This window comes from Pseudochaenichthys georgianus, chromosome 18 (genome assembly GCF_902827115.2).
Source record: "Pseudochaenichthys georgianus chromosome 18, fPseGeo1.2, whole genome shotgun sequence".
Taxonomy (NCBI): Eukaryota; Metazoa; Chordata; class Actinopteri; order Perciformes; family Channichthyidae; genus Pseudochaenichthys; species Pseudochaenichthys georgianus.
Window position 1 is genome coordinate 6,264,109 of NC_047520.1, and position 24,324 is coordinate 6,288,432.

Genomic DNA, 24,324 nt, shown 5'->3' on the forward strand with positions numbered 1-24,324 from the left:
GTAAAACCGCTCTTAAGATATATGAATCTTGAAGCTAATCTTGATTTCCTGCCCTTAATCATATTTTTTGAAAATCATCGCCAGTTAATTTTCAAATCAGATGTCCAAGATCACAGATGGAACAGTGAAATGGAGAAGATGGAGACTGAATAGGGTCCTCAGGAAATCTGGATTAAGTGAAAGTCGACTGATTTTGTTTCCCTCGCTTCCCCCAATACACATTTATTAAACTATTTTGCACATGTTTGTCACTAAATTGATTTATTCCTCAGAAACGTCAAACTAAATACTGAGACAGTTAGCCCTGGCTGCATGTCACGTCAGCCTAAAAGCCATATCTAAATATACATTTGTTATAGTGCTGATGGGATAACTACTAAACACTGTGGAGAAGTATCTCTATATCTACTTAGTAATTATTTATCTAATATATCATTCCAATAGATTGCATGTAGACTCTTATTTCAACTATTTTTCTTTTTGTATTTACTTTTTAATATTTACTTGCACTATTTTTGTCTGTTTATCTGTATTATTGTGTTGCACTGTTGGAGAAGCCTGTGACCTAAGATTTCTATCGCCATAACGACACTAGCTATGTTCGTTTGACAAATAAAGATCCTTGATCTCTGTTCTTGAAATGTCGCCGTACATCAAAGTAATTACTCACTCTTCTTCGCGGCAGCCATGTCACAGGACTTGTTCCAGTTCCGACACACTTGGACACACACTGTCACAGCCTTGTCATCTCAGCAGAGCGACCTCAGAACAACCCTGCAAAGCAAGTGAGGAGACTATGAGGGAGACGAATTGGATAATAGAGAGCAGGAGAGACAGGGAGAAACGGGAAACAATTGGCAATGATTAGATCAAGAGAGGAGCGGTGGAAGATAAAGGTTGATGAGGAGATTGAAATAAAACGGGGAAATATCGGTAAGGGGTGTTTTTCTTTCTGAATGCGTGACCCCAGGTTCGCCTGTGTTTGAGCTTGAGAGCACAGCTGGGCTTTACCCGTCAACCCGGAGTATCACAGACTCCCGGCTGAGACTTCCATTAAAGGAAAACAATAAAACAGTCAAGAGGATTACCTAGGGGCTGAAGCAGAGGGAAAATGTTCATCAAATCTCTGGGAGAAGCCTTATATTGAAATAGAGGCAGGGAATAAAGGAACGACATGGCAGCACACTACATAGCTGGCGAGTCTATGTAATCTAATGCTGCAATAATAGTCACAGCTTTTGGTCAGACACTTGTTAGGGATGCATAATGTGAGGGAAATAGGCGATGACTTGGTTAAAAAGGAAATGACTTCTGATCAATAAAGAGGAATCAAAGTGCCGGTCTATCTACTGCTTTGACTTCTGATGGAAATGATTACATTATTTTATTAGTTACCAATACAAAAACATTTTAGTGTGCTTCTTTACAGATACTCTCTTTTAACTGACTTAATTCCTGAGTGCAGTATTACAGTCTTTTGCAATATGTTTCTATTGCGCAAGTTGTCATTGAGTGCAAATGGAGAACTAAAAGGTCAAGAAAAAGATTGAAATGGAATCACTCTTTATGCCAAGCAAAAACCTGATTTCAGTTTGTTTGACTTTGTTCTTCGAAATGTCACTTGTGCTTTGTCCCAATGTAGCAAGAGTGGGAACACAAATATTCAGCAATACTAAGTATCCAGAGTTTTTGCCTTTCTTGCTGCGACATGGGTGGAGAGGATCTTACTTCATGGAAAAGAGAAAATGTCACATCCTTTGAGAATAGGTTGGAATCAGCCAATGATCCACTTTCAGCAGCAGGAAATATCACTGCTGTTTAGGGCACGTAAATGGGTCGCTATGATTAGAAACCCACCAATGAGATTCAAATGAACACCCTGTGAACTGCACCAGAAGTGGAGGGGAAAAGTTGTATCCCACGATGACAGATGTTTATCTAAAAACTTTAGGGGATTGTTGTCACATCAAATACATTACTTGCCAAACTGTGTATAACTTGCTAAAGAAAAATGTCTCTTTCATATATTTAATCTCTTTGTTGTTGTCATAGCTATCCTTGCTATCAGTACATATTGCTGAGAGCTGTGTAACAACTGGTTACATTTAAAAAAAGGAATCCAACAGGTTTCAAACTAGATAAACCATAAATGTGAAACGTTTTCCTTTAGAAGGATGAATTGATTCTGGAATCAGGGGTGGACTTATATAATTCAATTAAACTGTTGACTTTGTGACAACCTGGTAAATCATCTGCTATTGTTTTTTATCTGCTTGACCTTACTAGTACTCTATCAAGGTGTTCACAATATATAGAAATGTTGGAAAAATATAACCCAATATTTAACATAAAGTATATTAAGTGTTGAGTAAGTGTTAATAACAGCTGTCCGTCTGCATTAGCCATAATAAAACGCATATACCAGGTTGTCATGTCTTGCTACTGTTGATTTCGACATGTGTACATACAAGCAGCGTCTGATGTACTTGCAATTGGGACACATGTGAAAAGAAAAAGAACAAACTGTAGGTTTGGGTTAGAGATACTCATACAGGTCATTATAAAAAATAGTTGTTAATAATCAGTCATTATTAATTGGAAGTTGAGGTGACGTGCAACAACATTAACCTTTCTGTTGGTCGCTTGTTAGCAGACCCTTCACGCGATGGCAGAGCGAACAGGTACAGGCAGGGCCCATAGTGATAGCCCTATAGTTTAATCTACTACCCACACATAAACATATGGAAATGGGTTACTATTTAAAAAAATTAATGTATTTATAACTGTATTTAGGAATCTATCAATGTGATTTTAAGTGGGGGTCGACCTCAAATCCTCTAGGGGGGGGGGGGGGGGGAGTTAAATGCATCAATCTGGTGCATTTTGAGGGGAAAATAAAGAGACTAGATCTATGGAAACACCTATATTAAACAAAACTGATACATTTCAATAATCATAAAATCATGGCCATAACCAATAACATACCATTTCCAATATGAAAAAAACACTGAAACTTGTTTATTAATTTATTTTTGGTTCATTTATAGTTGTGAGTGTGTCCGTGCTCCTGAATCAGCCTCTCCTGTCTCCCTCCACTCCCCCCTGCTCCTCTTTGTAGTTGTAGCTCTCAACAAGTTTTAAAAGTGTATCTTACCTTTTTTCACCCAGTTAACTTTTTATTTATTTATTCATGCTTATTTTACTAATCACTACCCTCTCAAATGGAAATATGTGTTTACATAACTGGTGACCAAACCGTTTGAGACCCACTGAGAACTTAGACTAAACTATCTAAACACTCAGAGAGTCCTTAACCTCACCTGAGCTGAGCTTATCCCGAGCTTGAATGACACACAGAGACCAATCAAGGGCTTTGATTTATGATCTGTATGACAGTGTCCATGTCGGTAGGCCACGTCATGTGGACAGCCAGTCACCCTGTGTGAGGCAGGCCACTTAACAGGCCAGGCCATGGACTCCCGATGGCCATTCCGGGACTGGGTACAGGAGGCGTAGAGCGAGGGATCATTGTCCACAAGTTAATCGATCGCAGATGGCATCATGGTCACGCGAAATATACTTGGGCGGCCGTTAATATACCTGGGCGGTCCGCCCAAGTATAGTCTATGTGTGGGAAACCCTGCTCATTAAGTCTAACCCCGTAATCCCACCAGGAGAATCGGCGCTGCGCTGCAGCTGCAGCGTTTTTAGCGATCACGGCCACTCTAGTCAATGGGTGCTATTCCACCAGACCCGCGGCTCGAAGCGTCACTGAAGCTCCTTGCCGCAAGGAATTTCTAAAATATAGGATGAATCCTATTTTTGACGCGGCGCGGCGCAGCGCAGGCAGGAAGTGATGAAAATTACCTTGTTGTCTGCTTTGCTGGTTGAGGGGGTGCACCGGGTGCACCCACAACCGGCTCCTTCTCCTCCCCCCCACCACCGTCTTTCAAGTATAGCCTACAGGAGAATACATGCCAGCGTTCTCCTCCGGTTTACAGGCACTGTAAATTATATATATATATATATATATAGAATAATTATGATGATGAAAAAAAAATGTTTACCACTAAAATACAGCAACACATCTTTGATTCATGTTGTTTATAACTGGAATATTACAATTATTATTAACTGTGTCTGTATTCTACAACACAACAAAATAGGAAATAACAACAATAAACACGTTTTAAACAGACACAAACATAAACCATTTAACTACGTAGCCTACTACTTGTAGAAGTACAAATGTCCAGGAAATATTCCAAAATCAACAACAACTGCGAGGCTGCACACACGACGCTCCGCTTCCGCAACGTTTGAAACGCGCCTGGTGGGTTATGACGCAGCCGCAGCGCAGCCGCAGCGCAGCTCAGACGCTTCTGGTGGGATCAGGGGGTAACACTGTGTAAAACAGCAGCCCTTCAAAACACATGATAGTTTCACTGTTCAGTGATTTAGAGGGGTGTATCAATGTTATGGTCATTGGTTGATTGTATTGTTATATGCTGAGAAGTATTTATTAAAAACATTTCCTCCCCTTTTATATTAGGTATCTAGCAACATGTTGTGAAATCTCTTTTTATAGTACTTACCAATGTATCATAGTATACTAAATTATTTCAATTGCCTCAATTTAAAGTCTCCAAAGGCTTAAATTGTAGTTCCTAATTGTTCATGCAATACAAATAAAGTTTTAAATGAATTTTAAAAACACTTATGTACAAATGTTGATCAAATCACCATTATCATGACATAACGTGACTTTTGTAACAGACACACTATGTATATTCAACAGTTAAAAACATTTACTTAAATTAAACATTATTAACCGGTAACATGCTAGTAGAAACAACGCAATCCTCACGTTTTCTGGGTAGCTATCGCGACAGGTGAGTGCTCAAAAGTTGTCTTCCAGTTTTATTTCGCTTACCTTATTTTTATTCCCTGCAGGTGACACTCGTCCAGGTAACCGACACCGACGACAGTCTGTCTGTGGACTGTGTGTCTGTACGGAGGGGTTTCAGATAAAGGTATTCTGAGATAATATCGCAAGCAGCTCACAGCACAGGCGGACCTCCACTCATCCACTCCTCCTCTCGTCTTTTCTCCAATGCACTTTCTCGCTGGTATGATTTCCGCGTTTGATCACGTGGTTTAGTCGTGGATTCTCATGCGCCCATATGCAGTGTATGTCTAGAAACAGTTTTTTGGCAAATGTTTAAATATAAAAGACACCAGACAGAAGTCTAAGCCTATAGTCTCTACCTTTTGTTCCGTTGCACCGAATAGTGAATATTAAACCTAGTTAATATGCAGCGGTTGGCCTCATCTTTCTTTCCACCTGCAACCACTAGTGCTTTACTGTAATTGGATGGCGCCATCTAGTGGTGATGGGAGTGCATTGGATGAGGGAAATTAAAATCATGTGGTATTTCTACAAACTTTTAACTTTTAAAGCTTTCCCTTACATCCACAATTTTGTCAAAATGGGCCAAGGAGTCCGTGAACGTTTGCAACAGGGGTTTAAAGTAACTAAGTACATTTTCTCATGTACATGTACTGTGTACTGTGTACTCATGTACTCGGTAAAATGTTAAGGCAAGGCAAGTTTATTTATATAGCACATTTCAACACAAGGCAATTCAAAGTGCTTTACAAAAATTAAAGACATTAAGAAATATATTATAAAATGACATTGAAAAACACAAATTTAAGGGACTTTTACTTTACTTGATTGAGTATGTTCTGCTACTTTGTACTTATACTCGACTACAATTCATAGGTAAATCATGTACTTTTACTCCATTACATTTATGTAATACCTTTAGTTACTTTACGGATTTGGATTAATGATGTGATATATACAACCAATAAATAAGACTTTAGTTACACCTGGAGTAAATTCACAAGCTACCCTGCAGTATACAAAGTCATTAAAACTAGCTGCGCCTTTACCAGCATTGCTAAACACAGTAATGCATCAACAATTATAATACAAACACATTATTTATATTATTAGAAAATGGGCCAATCTGTATAATGAGAACTTTTGGCACTTAAGGATATTTAGATGCCAATGTTTTTGTACTTACTTGAGTAGTATTTGCAATGCAGGACCTTTACTACAGGGTATTACTGCACTATGGTACTTCTAATTTTACTTAGGTACAATATATTAGTACTTCTTCCACCTCTGGTTGTAGGCATACTTTATTTATAAGAAAAATTACGACACAAACACACTTTTTAATGAAGGATGGAGATCATTAAGCATCAGACCTTAGACCCACCCACCACCCAACAGTTCCCGGATGGAGTGTGCTGCACTTAAACTTTTTCTTAATTATTTTGCAACGTCGCTTGGCTTAATAATACAAGTTGGATTTATTATTAAAGTGTGTTTTCGGTTCGGTAAAGGGATTTTTGTAGCGTGTTATTTTATTTGTTTATCTTTTTTGCGCAACTGTGGACGAGCAGCAACGCCAATCAAGCCGAAGTCATTAGCTAATGGTTTCAGCCAGAGCTATTTAATAGAAGAGTTACGACACCGGAAGTCCAAAAACGGTTATCGTCACGTGGTTCATGTAGACGAGGGATCGTTCCCCGGAAGTTCATGGCGGGCAAAGTGAATGCATTGATAACAGGAGATAGAACTACGATTTTTGGTAATTATTAATGAATAAAGTTTTTGATTTGCAATATTTATACAACAAATCAATGTGTATGTATTTACATCAATATGTTTTAAAAAATAAAATAGAATTTGCTAATATTAAGTGATAATATTAGGATTAGTGGGAACAACTAGTTTACATGTGGCTAACAGTGCCTTGGTTAAAGAGCCTGTTGCTGTTTATTTATAGCTTTGAATTCTTTAAAACCAATATTATCTTCTTAAACTTGTATGGTATTCAGGAGCATCACTTTCTAATGTTTATTGATACATTTAGAGGGAGGGGATCTAAAGTAATACTTTAAAATTCAGATTGGATTCATTTCTACCATTTTCTTAAATTCATGGTAGTTTCAGTAATCCCCTGGTAATTGAGGACACAAGTTATCTAAATGACTAATGTCATCTTTATGGCTTTCAGAAAGGACAGGTGACTATCAAAAGACTAGCAGCAGCAGCAGCATGATGATGATAAATGTGTTGTTTTAGGAACATCCATTGCAAATACATGGAGTTCAATAAACATTGAAGAGCATATCATGCAGTTTGTCGGTGCCTTTTCCTCCGTGTTGTCCTGGTTTGCTGTGCTGCCTCCTAGTCGCCACCATGGTTTGCTGTGCTGCCTGGGGATGCTCAAATCGCTCAGAGAAAGGAGTATGAATGTACGGCTTCCCCACTGACACAGAGCGGAGGAAAAAATGGCTGGCTCAAGTCAGCAGGAGCAATTTCACGACCAACAGCAACACAATATGTGATGTAATTATATACAAACACTGCATTTGCACTTTTTCACAAAACGAAAACCACACCATTGGGAAAGCTTAATGTTTTGTTTAATACAAACAAACAGGGAAAGGCTTGAAAAACACAGAGTTGAGACTCAGGGTGCAGGGTGAGGGTCTCAGTGCAGGTATTCAGGCTCCATTGAATCCCCCTCTGGTTCTTGTGCTGAAAGAGGGAGCAACAGACAGGAGAAAGGGTTATACACACAGCACACCTATTGGATGGGAAATGGCCTTGGGGAGACAAGGTGTGGTCTCTGTTCCCAACTGAAGTTATGGAACTTTATTATTTGTGAGTTTAACAAAGTATGACAAATGGCATCAGTAACAGATGTGATATGAATTTCTATAAAGTTGTCTCACATTCTTGGTCATATTTTATATACAGTATGTAATGAGTATAACATGTCCAGTAAGTATAAAGTGTTTCCTAATACTGTGTATTCAACCACTATGGAATATGTATGTGAGCAGACAAAACTGAGTTGTTCTGTGTGTGAAGTAACCTCAAGTCACTCCGCATCCGCAGGCACATTTTGATGCAGACCAGTTTGTCAAGACAAAAAAGGGCAAGACTAGGCTGAGAGCAGAGGCTATACCCACCATCTCCGTGCATCGCCCTGTGGTCAAAAAGAGAAGGGTCCCTGCACCACGATTCACCCCGGGACCTGTATCTACAAAGCCCATCGCTCATGATCACAGCTATAGTGTGAAAGGTGACACAGGTATAATAAGTATGAACTCTTAGTAACAAAAGTAATATTTGTTATTTTTAAGTGGTATAATATTTAAAATGTTCGAAAATGTACAGTGCCATGTCTTCTACTTACATTAGTCTCAAAGATTGAGGGAAGAAGGGATGAGGAGACACAAATCATTAGAAGATTCATACGGCTGAGGCTGAGAATTGAGGCCAAACAAATCAGAAATGACAGGAAAAAAATCAAATTAAAAGATGGCCATTTTGGAAGCAAGAGCCAATCCAAAAAGGTGAAAAGGAACAACAGCAGCCAAGCTACCACATCCAGCAACCCCCAAACAGATCCACAGCTGCAATCATTTCCATTAGCCGTTGCAATGGAAATATTTGGACTAAACATTGCTCTTCCACCTGCCAGCACCCAGCTAACATCACTGCCCCTCCACCCGTAACATCACTGCCCCTCCACCTGCCAGCACCCAGCCAGAGGAGCGCAAACAACAAAAACAAGCAAGGTGTCCCGTCATGTACCTGGAAGTTTGGGTTGGCAAAATGGAGTAAGAGAGGGACTTGAAAAACCTTGGTGGCTCTCTACTCATGTTACAGTTGTCTTGGTTACAGTTCTCAAGTTTTTTTTTTAAAATATGAAATAAAAAAATTGAAGTGAAATCAACCTCTTCTCTGGAGAACACACCTTGATTTCTCTGTCTTGTGAGTTTGCAGTCTTGCAGTTTTGCTCCTCCACCTGTAACATCACTGCCCCTCCACCTGCCATACAGTAGGTTACTAACAAGATTACTTATATAATACAGTGATAGAATACATGTTTAGTTTGCTTACTTATATAACACAGTAGTATTAAACGTACCTTGTGTTTTCACTCTCACTTAAGTCCCTCTCCCTTTGCCATCAATCCAGAATCAGCTGCAACATTATACAGACAGGTAATAATCAACAGAATCACAAGGACACAATATGGCTCTGCTAAAAACACTCGCTCTTAAACGCACCAAAGTTATATTTATCTAATATTTAACTCCCTCCACCCCCGCATACAATCCCGTTTAGAAGCCCCTCTTCTTTAATTCAACATGTTGGACGAAATGACATTAAGAGAACGGAATTTACAATTGAAAGGCTGTTCAACGTGTGTTGCTAACTTGCTTCGGTATGCTAGCTTAATCTGTTATCTGTAAACGTTCCCTAATTCTACTAATTTAGGGATAATCCACTGACATCCTTTAATACACATGTTCATTAGAATCAGATGTACTGATAATATCCGCAATATAAATCTTTAAACTTCTTCTTACCTTTAAAAGTCCGTCAAGAACGGTCTATTATGCTGCAACTCCACAGCTCTGCCAGCCTTGGCGCTAACTTCCGGGGAACGATTGAGAGGCTCCACGATCCGCCATTGCTGTAAAAAAGTGGTCCATTGGAGTGAACGGAGATGTCGTAACTCTTCTATTAAATGGCTCTGGTTTCAGCTAGCTAACGGCAAGACAGTTTCCACGGTAAGAAAGTAATTTTAGTAACATTTTAATGATTTTTAATAACCGGAAATGTTAACTGCAAATAATGAGTTTGTTAATATATATATATTTCTACTGATTGAGCAGTGGTTGTTTAATACAATAATGCTAATTACAGCCTGTCGACTAGCATGCTAGTTTAAAACATGTGCTTAATTAGCACCTTGGCTAAAAGGCTTTACCAGTACTTTAGGTATTACTCAGTTTGATTTCTTATGAGTTCAACTTGTGTGTGCTGTGCACCATTTGTTTTAAGGATGATATATAATAATAGATTTGGAAATGTATCTCATCGGATGTAATTCTATCAAATTGCGGTTGTACACACTGGCTTGTTCCCTTGCATGTTTATTGAAAAAAAAGAACGTCACTGGGTGGACTTGAACCACCAACCTTTCGGTTAACAGCCGAACGCGCTAACCAATTGCGCCACAGAGACATACTGTACTGTTAAAAGCCAACTTGTGTGTACCATATGTTTTAAGGATGATATATAATAATGGATTTGGAAATGTATCTCATCGGATGTAATTCAATCAAATTGCGGTTGTACACACTGGCTTGTTCCCTTGCATGTTTATTGAAAAAAAAGAACGTCACTGGGTGGACTTGAACCACCAACCTTTCGGTTAACAGCCGAACGCGCTAACCAATTGCGCCACAGAGACATACTGTACTGCTAAAAGCCAACTTATGTTCACCATTTATTTTAAGGATGATATATAATAATGGATTGAGAAATATGTAGTCATATCAAATGGAGTTAACTTAACCCCGTAGAGAAAGCTAATGCAAATTTGGCTAGGAACGTGGTTGGACTCTGCATGTACTCTGCAAGGAGATCTTACTGACAGGTGCACGCTATCTTTTCTGAACATTTTAAAGTCAAGACACTTTTTTGATTGATAACATCTATTTCTTGGCTTTATTAAAGTTGGCTTTTTTAATCACATTTTTTCAGGGTTAGGGTATTTGCTCTGCTGGGTATTTGGAGCAGATGACGGCAACGTTTACAGTAAGTGAACATTTCAAATACTCTGACACACCTCTGTGCATGCTTACCTAGTAATTATTGAGAGCTACTTCAAGACTGAATAAGTGCATACTACATCAGAATCAATATACGATTGTTGCATTGTACATGAGCTTTTATATTTTACTCTTTGGCGTATCTTGACTTTTATTTGCGTACCGGCATTTCTCACAGGCTGTAGGGCTCTATTCAGCCCTCTCAAACACGTTAAATTCAAAAGATAAGACCTACATCTGAGTTGCTTGTAGGTTTTTAAACACAACCTGCTTTGGTAACATCAGCAGCCCGGCTAGCTCAGTCGGTAGAGCATGAGACTCTTAATCTCAGGGTCGTGGGTTCGAGCCCCACGTTGGGCTCACACATTTTCTCTCTTGAAAAACTTGTTTTGCAGCAGCATAAAAGACAAGGCAATGTACATAAGAAAATGAACACACAAGAAATAAACAGTCAGGGTATTATTGTGAATCTGCCATATTAAATGTGATATGAATGGTGGTATGTTCATCATATACTATCTTTAATATATGTTTGAAACAGTTTTCCTCTCCTGATATAGTATATACTCAAACCGCTTTCTCTTAAATCCTGATTAGGTGGTTTTAGGGTATCACAAGAAAACGTCAACCTCAGCAAGTAGGACTTAAACCAAAAGACTTCGGTCTAGTTTCTATCATCCTATCAAAAGTCAAGATCGTGTATCACATGTGCATTATGTTTTTTTCCTTTTTTTATGCGGGTAAACGGATGGCTCGTAGCCCGGCTAGCTCAGTCGGTAGAGCATGAGACTCTTAATCTCAGGGTCGTGGGTTCGAGCCCCACGTTGGGCGCAAACCTTTTTTCCTCCAATTTGTAGATTAAAATACTAAAACATTAGTTCTGCTTGATCTGTTTAGAAGACGGAACATGACATGAGTATAAATAAATAGATGCATGGATAAATCAATCCATGAATCTTGTATTTATTTATTCCTGTATTTATTTCCACATTTATTTATTTCACATTTATTTAGTCTGTTTTTCCTGTATTTATTAATTTAAATACTTACTACATGTTCCGTCCTTTATACGTAGGCCTACTCATAGGAAGGACTGGACTATCATGTATGTACAGGGAAATATGAACGAAAATATAGAGCCCAACGTGGGGCTCGAACCCACGACCCTGAGATTAAGAGTCTCATGCTCTACCGACTGAGCTAGCCGGGCCATACCCACACATTCACACACTAAGTTAAACACACTCACACACACACACACACACACACACACACACACACACACACACACACACACACACACACACACCACGACACATGTACAAAGGTAGTATCTTTCCCTTTTCTTCCTTTTTGCTGTGAAGGACATGTACAAACATGTGAATGATTATCTGGAGGTCCATCTCGGTCTCTGTGGCGCAATTGGTTAGCGCGTTCAGCTGTTAACCGAAAGGTTGGTGGTTCAAGCCCACCCAGGGACGGACATTTTCTTTTCAGACAAATAATTTAGAGTTGAATGCCCATGTTATGGTCAGTGATGTTTACATTTTTTTTTCATCTAACAGGCTTCAATTGTTTCAGACAAAGCTGTTATGAAAGTAGGCCCTGCCCTCAAAACCTCTTGTCTTCCGGCTTTCTCCCACTTATCCCTTCTCTCCCTATATTTTACAAAGTGGTTGTTGCCCTTTTCAAGTCAGGTTGGAAATGTATCTCATCGGATATAATTCAATCAAATTCCGGTTGTACACAGTGGCTTGTTCCCTTGCATGTTTATTGAAAAGGAAGAACGTCACTGGGTGGACTTGAACCACCAACCTTTCGGTTAACAGCCGAACGCGCTAACCAATTGCGCCACAGAGACATGTTATGCTGCTAAAAGGGGAGTCGTATGGATCTCAGCCCCCACCCGCTTTCAAATGCAGAAAAGTAGCAGTTGCCTCAAATCAAACCTGTGGAAGCTAATTAGTACGAATGCTGTGCCACAATTAGTGTGAATGCTGTTTACAGCATTCCACTATAGTTCTTCAATGTTTTCTTTATTAGTGGAATGCTGTTTACAGCAGCTCGTTAAGTCTAGAGTGCTTTGATCTCAAAACAGAGTGGAGCAGTGCTTGAATTCTCCCCCAAAAATGTTTTAAACTTGCCATAATTCCCAAACCCTACACTCCCCAGACATATTTGTTGATGAAAAACGTAGGAAAACCTCTCCTAGGTTGGAACATTTAAAAAAATTAAGAAAAAATATTAAACAAAATGCCTCTGGAGGGCATGAAGAGACAAAAAGTCCAGCTAGCTCCGAATTGATTCCCATGTTAAATTGTTCTGGATCTTTCTTCGGAACAGAGAGAAGTACACTTTAGACCAGGGGTGCCCACACTTTTTTGGCTGGTGAGCTACTTTTGAAATGACCAGCTCACAGAGGTCTACCAACCAAAAATAAAATCCCAAATTGCAAGGGTTGCTGAATAACACGTTTTTTTGGGATAATAGGGCTGCAACAAACGACTAATTTGATAACCGATTATTCTATCGATTAATGAAACGATGAATCGACTATTCGGACTATTACTGTATGCCTTGCACAATTTATCAAACGCTCTTATTTAGCCATCAACTTTTAGATTTAGCTTGAGATTATTTTAGGCATGTGGAAACTAACAAAGAAGACAATAAAGATGAATACTTGATTCAAAAATACATGTATTATTAAATTAATTTAACAAATTGTGAACAAAATTAACATTGCTTTTTATTTAAATTAAATAATATTTCACCTCAAAAGAAACAACATTGTTGTTTGTAGCCTTTATTTAACCAGGTGAAAGCCCCTTGAGATCAAAAGATCTCTTTTTCAAGGGTGACCTGCAAAAAAAAAAAAAATATTTCACATCAAAAGAAACAACAATGTTTTAACAAATCGTATTAAATAATCTGATGACAGAACTGTAAACAGAATAGCTGAAACTTTAACAAAATAAAGAGTAACCTCATCATTAACCCATGTTTGTATAATTGTGTTAACTCCGTGTGTTGCTGCTAGCATACATAACACCTGACGTGGAAACGTTACTCGTGGATGGGGCTACAGAGCTACTAGAAAGACAGTCCAACCCGGTGCATTCCTCCGTCTGGATGTGGAGCACCTTTGCTAAATGTTTAGACAAATTGCTCGTGTTACCGCCCTTACATGCTAAACTCTCTTGGCAAGGAGCATTGTCCACATCGAGACGGGTAACATTTAACCACACATTGGAGCGCTTCTCTCCGCCATCCCCTCCGTGTGTGTGTTGCTGCATGTAGCAGCCGCGTGTGTAAACTGCCCCGCCCCCTCGCACACAGACGGGAGAGAGATCTCGTCTGGATTGGAAAGGTCGAAAATACACCCACCATAGACGCATTTGTTTGTCTTTTTGCATATTAGAAACGAGTTGGCGACACTAAGACTGCGAGATAATGTTTTTGTAGCAATAATACATGACCTTTCTCTTCCTCAACTCGCTACTCGGAGGGAAGTCGCTGTCATATGCCTTGTGAACACTCCGATAATACCTCTCCACGTTACCTTTCTTTGGCAGAGCGAGGCTTGCTTTACACATAAGGCAAATAACGTTTGAATGTGACATCACACACAAATATTCTTCCTCCCATTCTGTGTGGAAGTGGTATGTCTTTAGCTTCTTGCTCGGTCCCGCACTCATTTTGTTGTTTGTCTCTTTAACTTAATTTGAGTTTTCCCGGCACTTGACTGATTTTGTATCGCTTTGCATTCTGGGTTAACAGACTGGAAAGCGATAGGTCGCTTTTTCTGTCAATCAAGTAAACTCCTGAATTAAGTGGCAGGGAGGCCAAGGGAGGAGGGATCAAAACCTGTTTTGTCTATTTTAACGGAGCTGGATTATTTTATTTTTTTATGAATGACTCGCGATCTACCAGCATTGCCCCCGTCGACGTACTGGGCACCTCTGCTTTAGAGAAACTGCTCCCATCTCCACATTTTACACACAAAAACCCTTATAGTAAAGGTGGGAAACTGACATGATGATCATGTTTGTATCTTGAACCACAAGATATCCACTTTTCTTGGATGTTGTAAGGGAGTTTTTCGATGATGGGCTTAACCCCTCTGGAAGTATCCAAATATGACAGACCTGGGAGGGAGCCATCTCTCTTAGCAGCCTCAAGCTTTAGCAGCAGGTCTGCTAACTCTCTGAGTCGTTTTGGGTCTTTGTTGGTCAGTATGGGGAAGCTTTCCAGGTTGTCAAAGAGAGCCTGTTCAATAACCTCAGGTGAGCCGTATATTTCCTCAAGCCTCTCCCAGGCCACCAATAGACGGACTTGATTCTCCTCACCTGATCTGATGACTCTTTTCCCAGATATTTGCAGAGCAGAATGCCCATGTTGTGGTCAGTGATGTTTAATTTTTTTTTTCATCTAACAGGCTTCAATTGTTTCAGACAAAGCTGTTATGAAAGTAGGCCCTGCCCTCAAAACCTCTCGTCTTTCTCCCACTTATCCCTTCTCTCCCTATATTTTACAAAGTGGTTGTTGCCCTTTTCAAGTCAGGTTGGAAATATATCTCATCGGATGTAATTCAATCAAATTGCGGTTGTACACACTGGCTTGTTCCCTTGCATGTTTATTGAAAAGGAAGAACGTCACTGGGTGGACTTGAACCACCAACCTTTCGGTTAACAGCCGAACGCGCTAACCAATTGCGCCACAGAGACATGTTATGCTGCTAAAAGCCAACTTGTGTGCACCATTTGTTTTAAGGATGATATATAATAATGGATTTGGAAATGTATCTCATCGGATATAATTCAATCAAATTGCGGTTGTACACACTGGCTTGTTCCCTTGCATGTTTATTGAAAAAAAAGAACGTCACTGGGTGGACTTGAACCACCAACCTTTCGGTTAACAGCCGAACGCGCTAACCAATTGCGCCACAGAGACATGCTACCCAGCTAAAAGGGTCTTGGCATGTATCTCTGGCCCCACCCTCCTTAATTTGCTCTTTGGGAGTTCTTTGGGAGTCGTATGCTATTTGCAGAGCAGGTCGAGTTCTTCTCCAACAGACAGATCCAGACCAGCAATAGCATTTAGGAAGGACGTGTTCCAAGCCCAATAATTCATTGGTTGATCGTCGAATGTTGTGAGGCCTGATGTCACTAAGTTACTGCAGGCAAGATATTTAGCCAGATCGTTAGTGGTTTGAGGGTTGTGATAACTGGCTTCCAGTGGCGGCCGGCCCATAGGGGCGCTAGGGGCGCCGCCCCACCTCTTGCCAGATACAAAATAAAAATAAATATTAAATAAAAAAATATATATTTAAAAAAAATATATTTAAAAAATATATATATTTTATATTTTAATTTTTAATAAACAAGGTAAATATCATACAATTAGTATCACAAAAATGTATAATCTACAATACAATCTCGTTTAAAATTGTGTTACGATGTCTAAAGTTACTGATAAGTCACCTGTTTCCTGCCTGGCCTTGCCCATGGCATTAGTTTATCATTACGGGGCAGAGCCCCCGAGCGAAACAGCAGCAACCAGCAGGTTGCAAAAGTCTCAATAGTGCCGCCGAAACATAATTTCAGCCAATCAGCGCCGTCAAATATTTTGGTCACGTGGGCGCTCACGTTGGCGCCCATGTTGCTTACGTGCGTTGACGTGATTTGTTTTTTAGACTCGTGAGTAACCAAGGTGACGCAGTATTTGGATGAGAATGGTGTGCAGGTGGAGTCGCCGGAGCCTCGGTCCGCCCAAGAGCTACTCTCCAATCCTTTTGAAAGGAGAAGTTTGGGAGATAAATTGATACTTAAAGACCTTGGACCGGACCAACCCGATTTGTATATATCACAGCAGGCTCGTGAAAAAGACAAAACGTATCAACAAGGCTTCTCACATGGCTAGCTGGATGCAAACAGGTAAATGCTATCTGTTGTTTCACATGCTTGCTCTTCAAACAGCCGGGGACAGATACGATCTGTTCAGAAACTAGACAAAAGTTAAACAAGTACAAACCACAGACTGTCTGTGTCATGGAGAATACAGTCGCTGGTTTATTTATGTCTGTAGGCCGTTGTTGTGAGTGTGTACGGTCGGAGCATATATAGCGTTAGCTTAGCCAAGCTCCATTCAGGAAACAAGCATTCTAAAAGGTTTTTCGCCTGCCGTCTGTCTGCAGACTTGTCAAAGCATTAATTCATGGTTTTTACTAACCGGTATCCGTATGTTGTTACGTCGGCATCATTTAGAAACGTGTATTACAATTTAATCACGGTAAAATATGTTCATGTTGTTGTAGCTCCCGAGCCAGCGCGTCTTGTTTGAATGATGCGAGTAAACACAGCTGACAGCTGCGGTGAAACTCGAGCGACTAGAGCGATGTGATAGGAGCGTTTAGAGCGAATTGAATATTCGCATCGCGTCCGGTCTGAACGCAGCATTAAAGCGAGCTCCACGCTGCACTGGAAACGCGCCATTACATCACCAGAAGTCCTAATTTAAGGGGTCATTTGTCCCAAAAAAAAATGTTTTACTCACTCTATCAATAGCCCCACCAAAAATATTTTCCACCAGCCGCCACTGCTGGCTTCATAAAGCGTACCTTGGTTAGGCTGATAAGCAGAGAATGGAGACTGCTTATCCACGGCGATGCTGGTGTACCAGGTCGAGGAGCCTTTAATGTGTGGTGAGGCGTAGTTTGGGTAGATTAGGCAATTGTGATGGTTGCCAACAACCAGAGACAATACATCATGTATTTGTTAGCTGCCCGGAATATACAAGGCAAAGACTCATTCTGAAAACTGCACTGGAACAACTCAACATCAAGGACATGGATTTCAAGTCAATATATGTAAAGTAAATCAAGAAATGAAGCAAACAAGCTGATCTTCAAATTCCTCAAAAGCACTAGTTTGAGGATAAGGATTTAATATGAACATTTAATAACTCAACAGTAGGTGGCGATATATGCTCCAAGTGGAAGCGATTCGCCATTAAAGAGAAGAAGAAGAAGAAGAAGAACTGCAGACTGCACACACGACGCTCCGCTTCCGCAACGTTTTGAAACGCGCCTGGTGTGTCAGGTCGCAGGAGGAGGTCGCAGCGCGGCGCAGCCGCAACGTAACGCGGCGCAGACGCTCCTGGTGCGTTTAGGGGGTTAGAGTGTGATGTTCTAGCCTGTGCTGCTTCAACCCTTGCCATAGCCAGTGCTAAATTAGCCTTTGAGCTGGATGATGAGTGCGGCGCACGTGTGTGCACAGAGTGTGCGTTTACACTTATTTTATCCATGTTGTTATTTTCTTCCATAATGGCTGGGTTGTGAATTTAATAACGTGGATGAAGAGATAAGCTGGCGTGAAGGCTGTACATATTAGGGTGACCATGTTTTGATTTCCAAAAAAGAGGACTTGCTGCCCCCAGCCTCGAGATACTTAATGATACTCAACGTTTACTCAAAGATGCCTTATTGTTTTAAAGTATGCCTCCTCTGTATGGATATCAAATTATTATTTAACTGTATATAACACAATAATATCTCTCTATAACCAAAGACACACCAAACCAAGGTTACTCAACAATCAACATGCTTTATTATGCCTAGAATTATCTCTGACAAATCTCAAATGCACAAGAATAACGTAAACATCAACCTGTAACAAAATAATAGCTATCTTTTCAAGTCTTACTGGACAAAAATAAATAACAAAATATATGAAATAGTAGAAAATAGAACAAACAAATAATCTCTTTGTATCTTGTCAATGTAAACAATAAAACAGTAACCTCACAAAGATACTAATCTAATTATTTTAAAAGTGCACTATGCAGTTTTGGATTTCACATTTGCCATTAGTGAACATAACATAACATTTGAACACATTTTGAGGCACCATGAACCAAATATAAGCCTACTTTAAAATGTTTGTAAACACAATTCCAGGCCCTGTCATTGTAAACAACCACAGTGAAACAACAACTTTTCACATATTTCTAGCTTCAAACAGTTTTCTAGGGTCCCAATTTAAAATTAAAAGTTTAAAGTTTCTCTCCCACAGCTACTTAGCTTTCTCTCTCTGCATAACTGCATACTTCAATCTTCTTCATCCTGCTTTTCTTCTTCATCCTCCTTGTCTGCCCATCGATATTTAGCTGTGGAGCTGATATTTCCCAGCTGTTTTCGGTTGCTCAACAAATAAGCATGAAAGTCTTTGCAAGACATGTCTTTCAAATTGTATTGCACAAATATAATCCCCTTCAGTGACTCAACAGACAGCTGGTTCCTCTCCTTGGTCCACTGGCTCTGCATCAGTGAGAAAACCCTCTCAACATTTGCATTGTGAGAGGAAAATGCAAAGACAAACTGTGCAATCTTCAGTAGTTCTGAGTAACATGCAATGCTTTTGGCCTTCTCAAAATATTTGGTCCACTTCTGGTGCACCTGCAGGCCACTGAACTCCTCATCACGGTTGCACCTTTCTGTGAATCTCTTCAGATTGGTGACCTGGTCAAAACACTTGACATCATCAATTACCACCCCCTTCTCTCCTAGGAACTTGATGCAGGCCTCCACATCATTCCACTCTGGTGGCTCACTCAGATCCATCCACGTGAAACTCTTCCATGGGAGTCATCCACTTTTCCATGCTCCAAACATGTACTGTACAGGCCTTGCACATCAGCACAGAACTGGTCATATTCCTTACCAAGTCCATCACTACGCTTTTGTGCCAGTAGTCCCTTAACTTTAAGGGACATGAAGTTGTTGCTCTTGCGTTCAAGAAGAATGGTGTGGATGCTGTTCATTATTTTCTTTACCTCCATAATGGAGTTCTTCTCCTTTTCCATGTCTTGAATGTGGGTGTGGAACGCAGACATGATAGATCTCACTGAATTCGTTTTCAAAAAACTTCTTGATCACTATGGGTGGTTTTTGCTGAGACAGAAAGAATGCCTTTAAGGCTGGAAACATCTGTATCATCCTCTCAATTTTACGGTGTGTGAAGCAGGCAGGACCCAAATGCAGAATAAAGTGAAAATTCCTTTATTTCAAGGCTAGGTGATAAACAAAGACAAAACAGAACACTCACCGACGAACTAGTCATGACACAAGACGAACCGACAAAGACAGACAGAAAAACCAGAACTTAAATACACACAAGACTAATCACACAAACAAGACACAGGTGAGGAGGGAGGAGAAAACACAGGGGCCACAGGTGAACACAATCGGGTAATCAGACACACCAGGGAAACTAACGACAGGGAACCACAGACAGATCTAAACAGCGGGTAGAGGGGGTCCGGAGGACGGGTCTGGGCTGACAACCCAGGGGCACAGCAGAGGACCAGGAAGGGATCTCGGGCGGACGGCCCGGGGTCAAAGCAGAGGACCAGGAAGGGATCTCGGGCGGACGGCCCGGGGGCAAGGCAGAGTTCGAGGAGGGGAATTCGGGCAGACGGCCCGGGGGCAAGGCAGAGTTCAAAAAGGGGTTCTCGGGCGGACGGCCCGGGGACAAGGCAGAGTTCGAGGAGGGGCGAAGACCACAGCTCTCAGGGGACCGGGCAGGAGCCGGTGTTGACCGGACAGTAACCAGAGCCGGTGGGACAGGTGTCAGCAAGATTCCCCACGGAAGAGGACAAGGAGTTGGCAGGACCCCCGGCGAGACATGTAATGTCGAGGCCTCCAACGAAACAGGACATGGGGTTGGCAGGACCCCCGGTAGAAGAGTAGTCGGCGGGGCCTCCAACGGCACAGGACACAGGGTTGGCAGGACCCCCGGCAGGAGAGCAGTCGGCGGGGCCTCCAACGGCACAGGACCGGCAGGAGAGTTGACGGCGGGACTTCCAACGAGACAGGACAAAGTGTTGGCAGGACCCCCGGCAGGAGAATAGTCGGTGGGGCCTCCAACGAGACAGGACACAGGGTTGGCAGGACCCCCGGCAGGAGAGTAGTCGGCGGGGCCTCCAACGGCACAGGACATAGGATTGGCAGGACCCCCGGCAAGAGAGTTGTCGGCGGGGCCTCCAACGGCACAGGACACAGGACTTGCAGGACCCCCGGCAGGAGAGTAGACGGCGGGACCTCCAACGGGACAGGACATAGGGTTGGCAGGACCCCTGGCAGGAGAGTAGACGGCAGGACCTCCAACGGGACAGGACAAAGGGTTGGCAGGACCCCCAGCGGAACCTCCAACTGTACTTGAGTAGGCACTTGAGTGGGAACTCGAGAGAGGGCTTGAGGGCTTAATTTGCTCTTTGATTCAAGAAGTTTGTTTGCCTAGAATACAGAAAAGTAGAAGTTGCCTCAAATGAAACCTGTGTAAGCTAAATGTGCGCTAGCTTTTAAAGCTTGAGTTCATGTCTTCAATTTTGCTGGAAGCAAGGACGTACATCAAATGATGATGTGTAACAGTTATACTTTTGTTACAGGTTTTCTGGAACCTTGCCCCTGAACACAACAACTGGCATGTTACCTTAGATGTCTATTCAAACAGTAAACGTCACTGGGTGGACTTGAACCACCAACCTTTCGGTTAACAGCCGAACGCGCTAACCAATTGCGCCACAGAGACATGCTACACTGCTAAAAGGGGCTTGGCATGGATCGCTGGCCCCACCCTCCTTAATTGGCTCTTTGCTTCCAGAACTGTGTTTGCCTAGAATACAGAAAAGTAGAAGTTGCCTCAAATGAAACCTGTGTAAGCTTAATGTGCGCTAGCTTTTAAAGCTTCAGTTCATGTCTTCAATTTTGCTGGAAGCAAGGACGTACATCAAATGATGATGTGTAACAGTTATACTTTTGTTACTGGTTTCCTGGAACCTTGCCGCTGAACACTAAAACTGGCATGTTACCTTACATGTTTATTCAAACAATAAACGTCACTGGGTGGACTTGAACCACCAACCTTTCGGTTAACAGCCGAACGCGCTAACCAATTGCGCCACAGAGACATGCTACACTGCTAAAAGGGTCTTGGCATGTATCGCTGGCCCCACCCTCCTTAATTGGCTCTTTGATTCAAGAAGTTTGTTTGCCTGGAAAACTGGGTGGGACTTTCAGAAACAGTTCTAAATTGGTTTAAATCCTACTTAAAGGACAGAAACAACTTTGTTTCTATAGGTAAATACACATCTGAGTTGACAAATATGACATGTGGGGTTCCTCAAGGCTCCATCTTGGGGCCTCTTCTCTTTAACATCTACATGCTACCACTGGCTCAGATAATGAAGAACAACAAAATAAGTTACCATAGCTATGCAGATGACACGCAAATTTACGTAACAATTTCACCAGGAGACTATGCTCCAATTCAAACACTGAGTAAGTGCATTGAACAAATCAATGACTGGATGTGTCAGAACTTTCTCCAATTAAACAAAGATAAAACTGAGGTAATGGTTTTTGGAGCCAAGGCAGAACGTTTAAAAGTTAGCGCTGAGCTTCAGTCTGCAATGTTCAAACCAACAGATAAAGCCAAAAATCTAGGTGTAGTCATGGACTCTGACCTGAATTTCAACAGTCACATTAAAACAGTTACTAAATCAGCCTACTATCACCTAAAGAACATATCTAGGATTAAAAGACTAATGTCACAGCAGGATTTGGAAAAACTTGTCCATGCCTTTATCTTCAGTAGACTGGACTACTGTAATGGTGTCTTCACAGGTCTCACTAAAAAATCTATTAGAAAGCTGCAGCTGATTCAGAACGCCGCTGCTCGAGTCCTCACTAATACTAAGAAAGTGGATCACATCACTCCTGTTCTGAAGTCTTTACACTGGCTTCCTGTGTGTCAAAGAATAGATTTCAAAATATTGCTGCTGGTCTATAAAGCACTGAATGGTTTAGGCCCAAAATACATTACTGACCTCCTGCTAAACTATGAACCATCTAGATCTCTCAGGTCTTCAGGGACTGGTCAGCTTTCTGTCCCCAGAGTCAGAACTAAACATGGTAAAGCAGCGTTCAGTTATTATGCTCCAAATATCTGGAACAAACTCCCAGAAACCTGCAGGTCCGCTGCAACTCTGACTACTTTTAAATCCAGGCTAAAGACTTTTCTTTTTGTCGCTGCTTTTATTTGAACTATTCATATCTTAAACTGCACTGTAACTTTTATCCATGTACTTTTTCTTGTAATGTTTAATTGAACTATTTATATTTTAGACTGCACTGTAACTTTTATCCATGTATTTTTTCTTAATGTTTATTTGATTAGCTTTTCTTTTTTAATGCTTAATGTCTTTCATTTTTTTGGTTTTTGTTTTGTTTTGTAAAGCACTTTGAATTGCCTTGCGTTGAAAAGTGCTCTATAAATAAACTTGCCTTGCCTTGCCTTAGAATACAGAAAAGCAGAAGTTGCCTCAAATGAAACCTGTGGAAGCTAAATGTGCACCAGTTTTTAAAGCTTGAGTTCATGTCTTCAATTTTGCTGGAAGCAAGGACGTACATCAAATGATGATGTGTAACAGTTATACTTTTGTTACTGGTTTTCTGGAACCTTGCCCCTGAACACAAAAACTGGCATGTTACCTGACATGTTTATTCAAACATTAAACGTCACTGGGTGGACTTGAACCACCAACCTTTCAGTTAACAGCCGAACGCGCTAACCAATTGCACCACAGAGACTTGCTACACTGCTAAAAGGGGCTTGGCTTGGATAGCTGGCCCCACCCTCCTTAATTTGCTCTTTGATTCAAGAAGTTTGTTTGCCTTGAATACAGAAATGTAGAAGTTGCCTCAAATGAAACCTGTGTAAGCTAAATGTGCGCTAGCTTTTAAAGCTTCAGTTCATGTCTTCAATTTTGCGGGAAGCAAGGACGTACATCAAATGGTGATGTGTAACAGTTATACTTTTGTTACTGGTTTCCTGGTAACTTGCCCCTGAACACGTCAACTGGCATGTTACCTTAGATGTCTATTCAAACAGTAAACTTCACTGGGTGGACTTGAACCACCAACCTTTCGGTTAACAGCCGAACGCGCTAACCAATTGCGCCACAGAGACATGCTACACTGCTAAAAGCGGCTTGGCTTGGATAGCTGGCCCCACCCTCCTTAATTGGATCTTTGATTCAAGAAGTTTGTTTGCCTAGAATACAGAAATGTAAAAGTTGCTTCAAATGAAACCTGTGGAAGCTAAATGTGCGTTAGCTTTTAAAGCTTCAGTTCATGTCTTCAATTTAGCTGGAAGCAAGGACGTACATCAAATGATGATGTGTAACAGTTATACTTTTGTTACTGGTTTCCTGGAACCTTGCCGCTGAACACTAAAACTGGCATTTTACCTTACATGTTTATTCAAACATTAAACGTCACTGGGTGGACTTGAACCACCAACCTTTCGGTTAACAGCCGAACGCGCTAACCAATTGCGCCACAGAGACATGCTACACTGCTAAAAGGGGCTTGGCTTGGATAGCTGTCCCCACCCTCCTTAATTGGCTCTTTGCTTCCAGAAATGTGTTTGCCTAGAATACAGAAAAGTAGAAGTTGCCTCAAATGAAACCTGTGGAAGCTAAATGTGCGCTAGCTTTTAAAGCTTTAGTTCATGTCTTCAATTTAGCTGGAAGCAAGGA

At 41.1% G+C, this 24,324-nt stretch overlaps 1 protein-coding gene, 1 long non-coding RNA gene and 14 other non-coding genes across 16 annotated transcripts in view; 3 read left to right on the top strand and 13 right to left on the bottom strand.

Moving 5' to 3' along the window:
* The window catches only part of adissp (adipose secreted signaling protein), a 35,883-nt gene extending 30,760 nt beyond the window's left edge, over positions 1–5,123 (bottom strand). The window contains exons 1-2 of the mRNA XM_034106075.2: positions 4,934–5,123; positions 671–774 (exon numbers count right to left, since the gene is read on the bottom strand). Of these exons, the coding sequence (XP_033961966.1) occupies positions 671–689 (19 nt within the window). The 5' untranslated portion in view covers positions 690–774; positions 4,934–5,123. The remainder of the gene's footprint in view (positions 1–670; positions 775–4,933) is intronic.
* Positions 5,124–7,492: 2,369 nt separating this feature from the next.
* On the bottom strand, positions 7,493–9,628 carry LOC117463409 (uncharacterized). The gene is made up of 6 exons (XR_004553911.2): positions 9,472–9,628; positions 9,027–9,082; positions 8,853–8,926; positions 8,289–8,358; positions 8,062–8,160; positions 7,493–7,624 (listed from the first exon to the last, which is right to left on the bottom strand). It is a non-coding gene; the product is annotated as an uncharacterized lncRNA (long non-coding RNA).
* A 430-nt stretch (positions 9,629–10,058) lies between these two features.
* trnan-guu (transfer RNA asparagine (anticodon GUU)) lies at positions 10,059–10,132 on the bottom strand. The gene has a single exon. It is a non-coding gene; the product is annotated as a tRNA-Asn (tRNA).
* A 155-nt stretch (positions 10,133–10,287) lies between these two features.
* Positions 10,288–10,361, bottom strand: trnan-guu (transfer RNA asparagine (anticodon GUU)). The gene has a single exon. It is a non-coding gene; the product is annotated as a tRNA-Asn (tRNA).
* A 648-nt stretch (positions 10,362–11,009) lies between these two features.
* trnak-cuu (transfer RNA lysine (anticodon CUU)) lies at positions 11,010–11,082 on the top strand. Its single transcript has one exon. It is a non-coding gene; the product is annotated as a tRNA-Lys (tRNA).
* A 398-nt stretch (positions 11,083–11,480) lies between these two features.
* Positions 11,481–11,553, top strand: trnak-cuu (transfer RNA lysine (anticodon CUU)). The gene has a single exon. It is a non-coding gene; the product is annotated as a tRNA-Lys (tRNA).
* A 306-nt stretch (positions 11,554–11,859) lies between these two features.
* Positions 11,860–11,932, bottom strand: trnak-cuu (transfer RNA lysine (anticodon CUU)). The gene has a single exon. It is a non-coding gene; the product is annotated as a tRNA-Lys (tRNA).
* Positions 11,933–12,129: 197 nt separating this feature from the next.
* trnan-guu (transfer RNA asparagine (anticodon GUU)) lies at positions 12,130–12,203 on the top strand. The gene has a single exon. It is a non-coding gene; the product is annotated as a tRNA-Asn (tRNA).
* A 306-nt stretch (positions 12,204–12,509) lies between these two features.
* Positions 12,510–12,583, bottom strand: trnan-guu (transfer RNA asparagine (anticodon GUU)). The gene has a single exon. It is a non-coding gene; the product is annotated as a tRNA-Asn (tRNA).
* A 2,792-nt stretch (positions 12,584–15,375) lies between these two features.
* On the bottom strand, positions 15,376–15,449 carry trnan-guu (transfer RNA asparagine (anticodon GUU)). Its single transcript has one exon. It is a non-coding gene; the product is annotated as a tRNA-Asn (tRNA).
* A 155-nt stretch (positions 15,450–15,604) lies between these two features.
* On the bottom strand, positions 15,605–15,678 carry trnan-guu (transfer RNA asparagine (anticodon GUU)). The gene has a single exon. It is a non-coding gene; the product is annotated as a tRNA-Asn (tRNA).
* Positions 15,679–21,240: 5,562 nt separating this feature from the next.
* Positions 21,241–21,314, bottom strand: trnan-guu (transfer RNA asparagine (anticodon GUU)). Its single transcript has one exon. It is a non-coding gene; the product is annotated as a tRNA-Asn (tRNA).
* A 305-nt stretch (positions 21,315–21,619) lies between these two features.
* On the bottom strand, positions 21,620–21,693 carry trnan-guu (transfer RNA asparagine (anticodon GUU)). Its single transcript has one exon. It is a non-coding gene; the product is annotated as a tRNA-Asn (tRNA).
* Positions 21,694–23,300: 1,607 nt separating this feature from the next.
* Positions 23,301–23,374, bottom strand: trnan-guu (transfer RNA asparagine (anticodon GUU)). The gene has a single exon. It is a non-coding gene; the product is annotated as a tRNA-Asn (tRNA).
* A 305-nt stretch (positions 23,375–23,679) lies between these two features.
* Positions 23,680–23,753, bottom strand: trnan-guu (transfer RNA asparagine (anticodon GUU)). The gene has a single exon. It is a non-coding gene; the product is annotated as a tRNA-Asn (tRNA).
* A 305-nt stretch (positions 23,754–24,058) lies between these two features.
* Positions 24,059–24,132, bottom strand: trnan-guu (transfer RNA asparagine (anticodon GUU)). Its single transcript has one exon. It is a non-coding gene; the product is annotated as a tRNA-Asn (tRNA).
* Between the last annotated feature and the right edge of the window lie 192 nt (positions 24,133–24,324).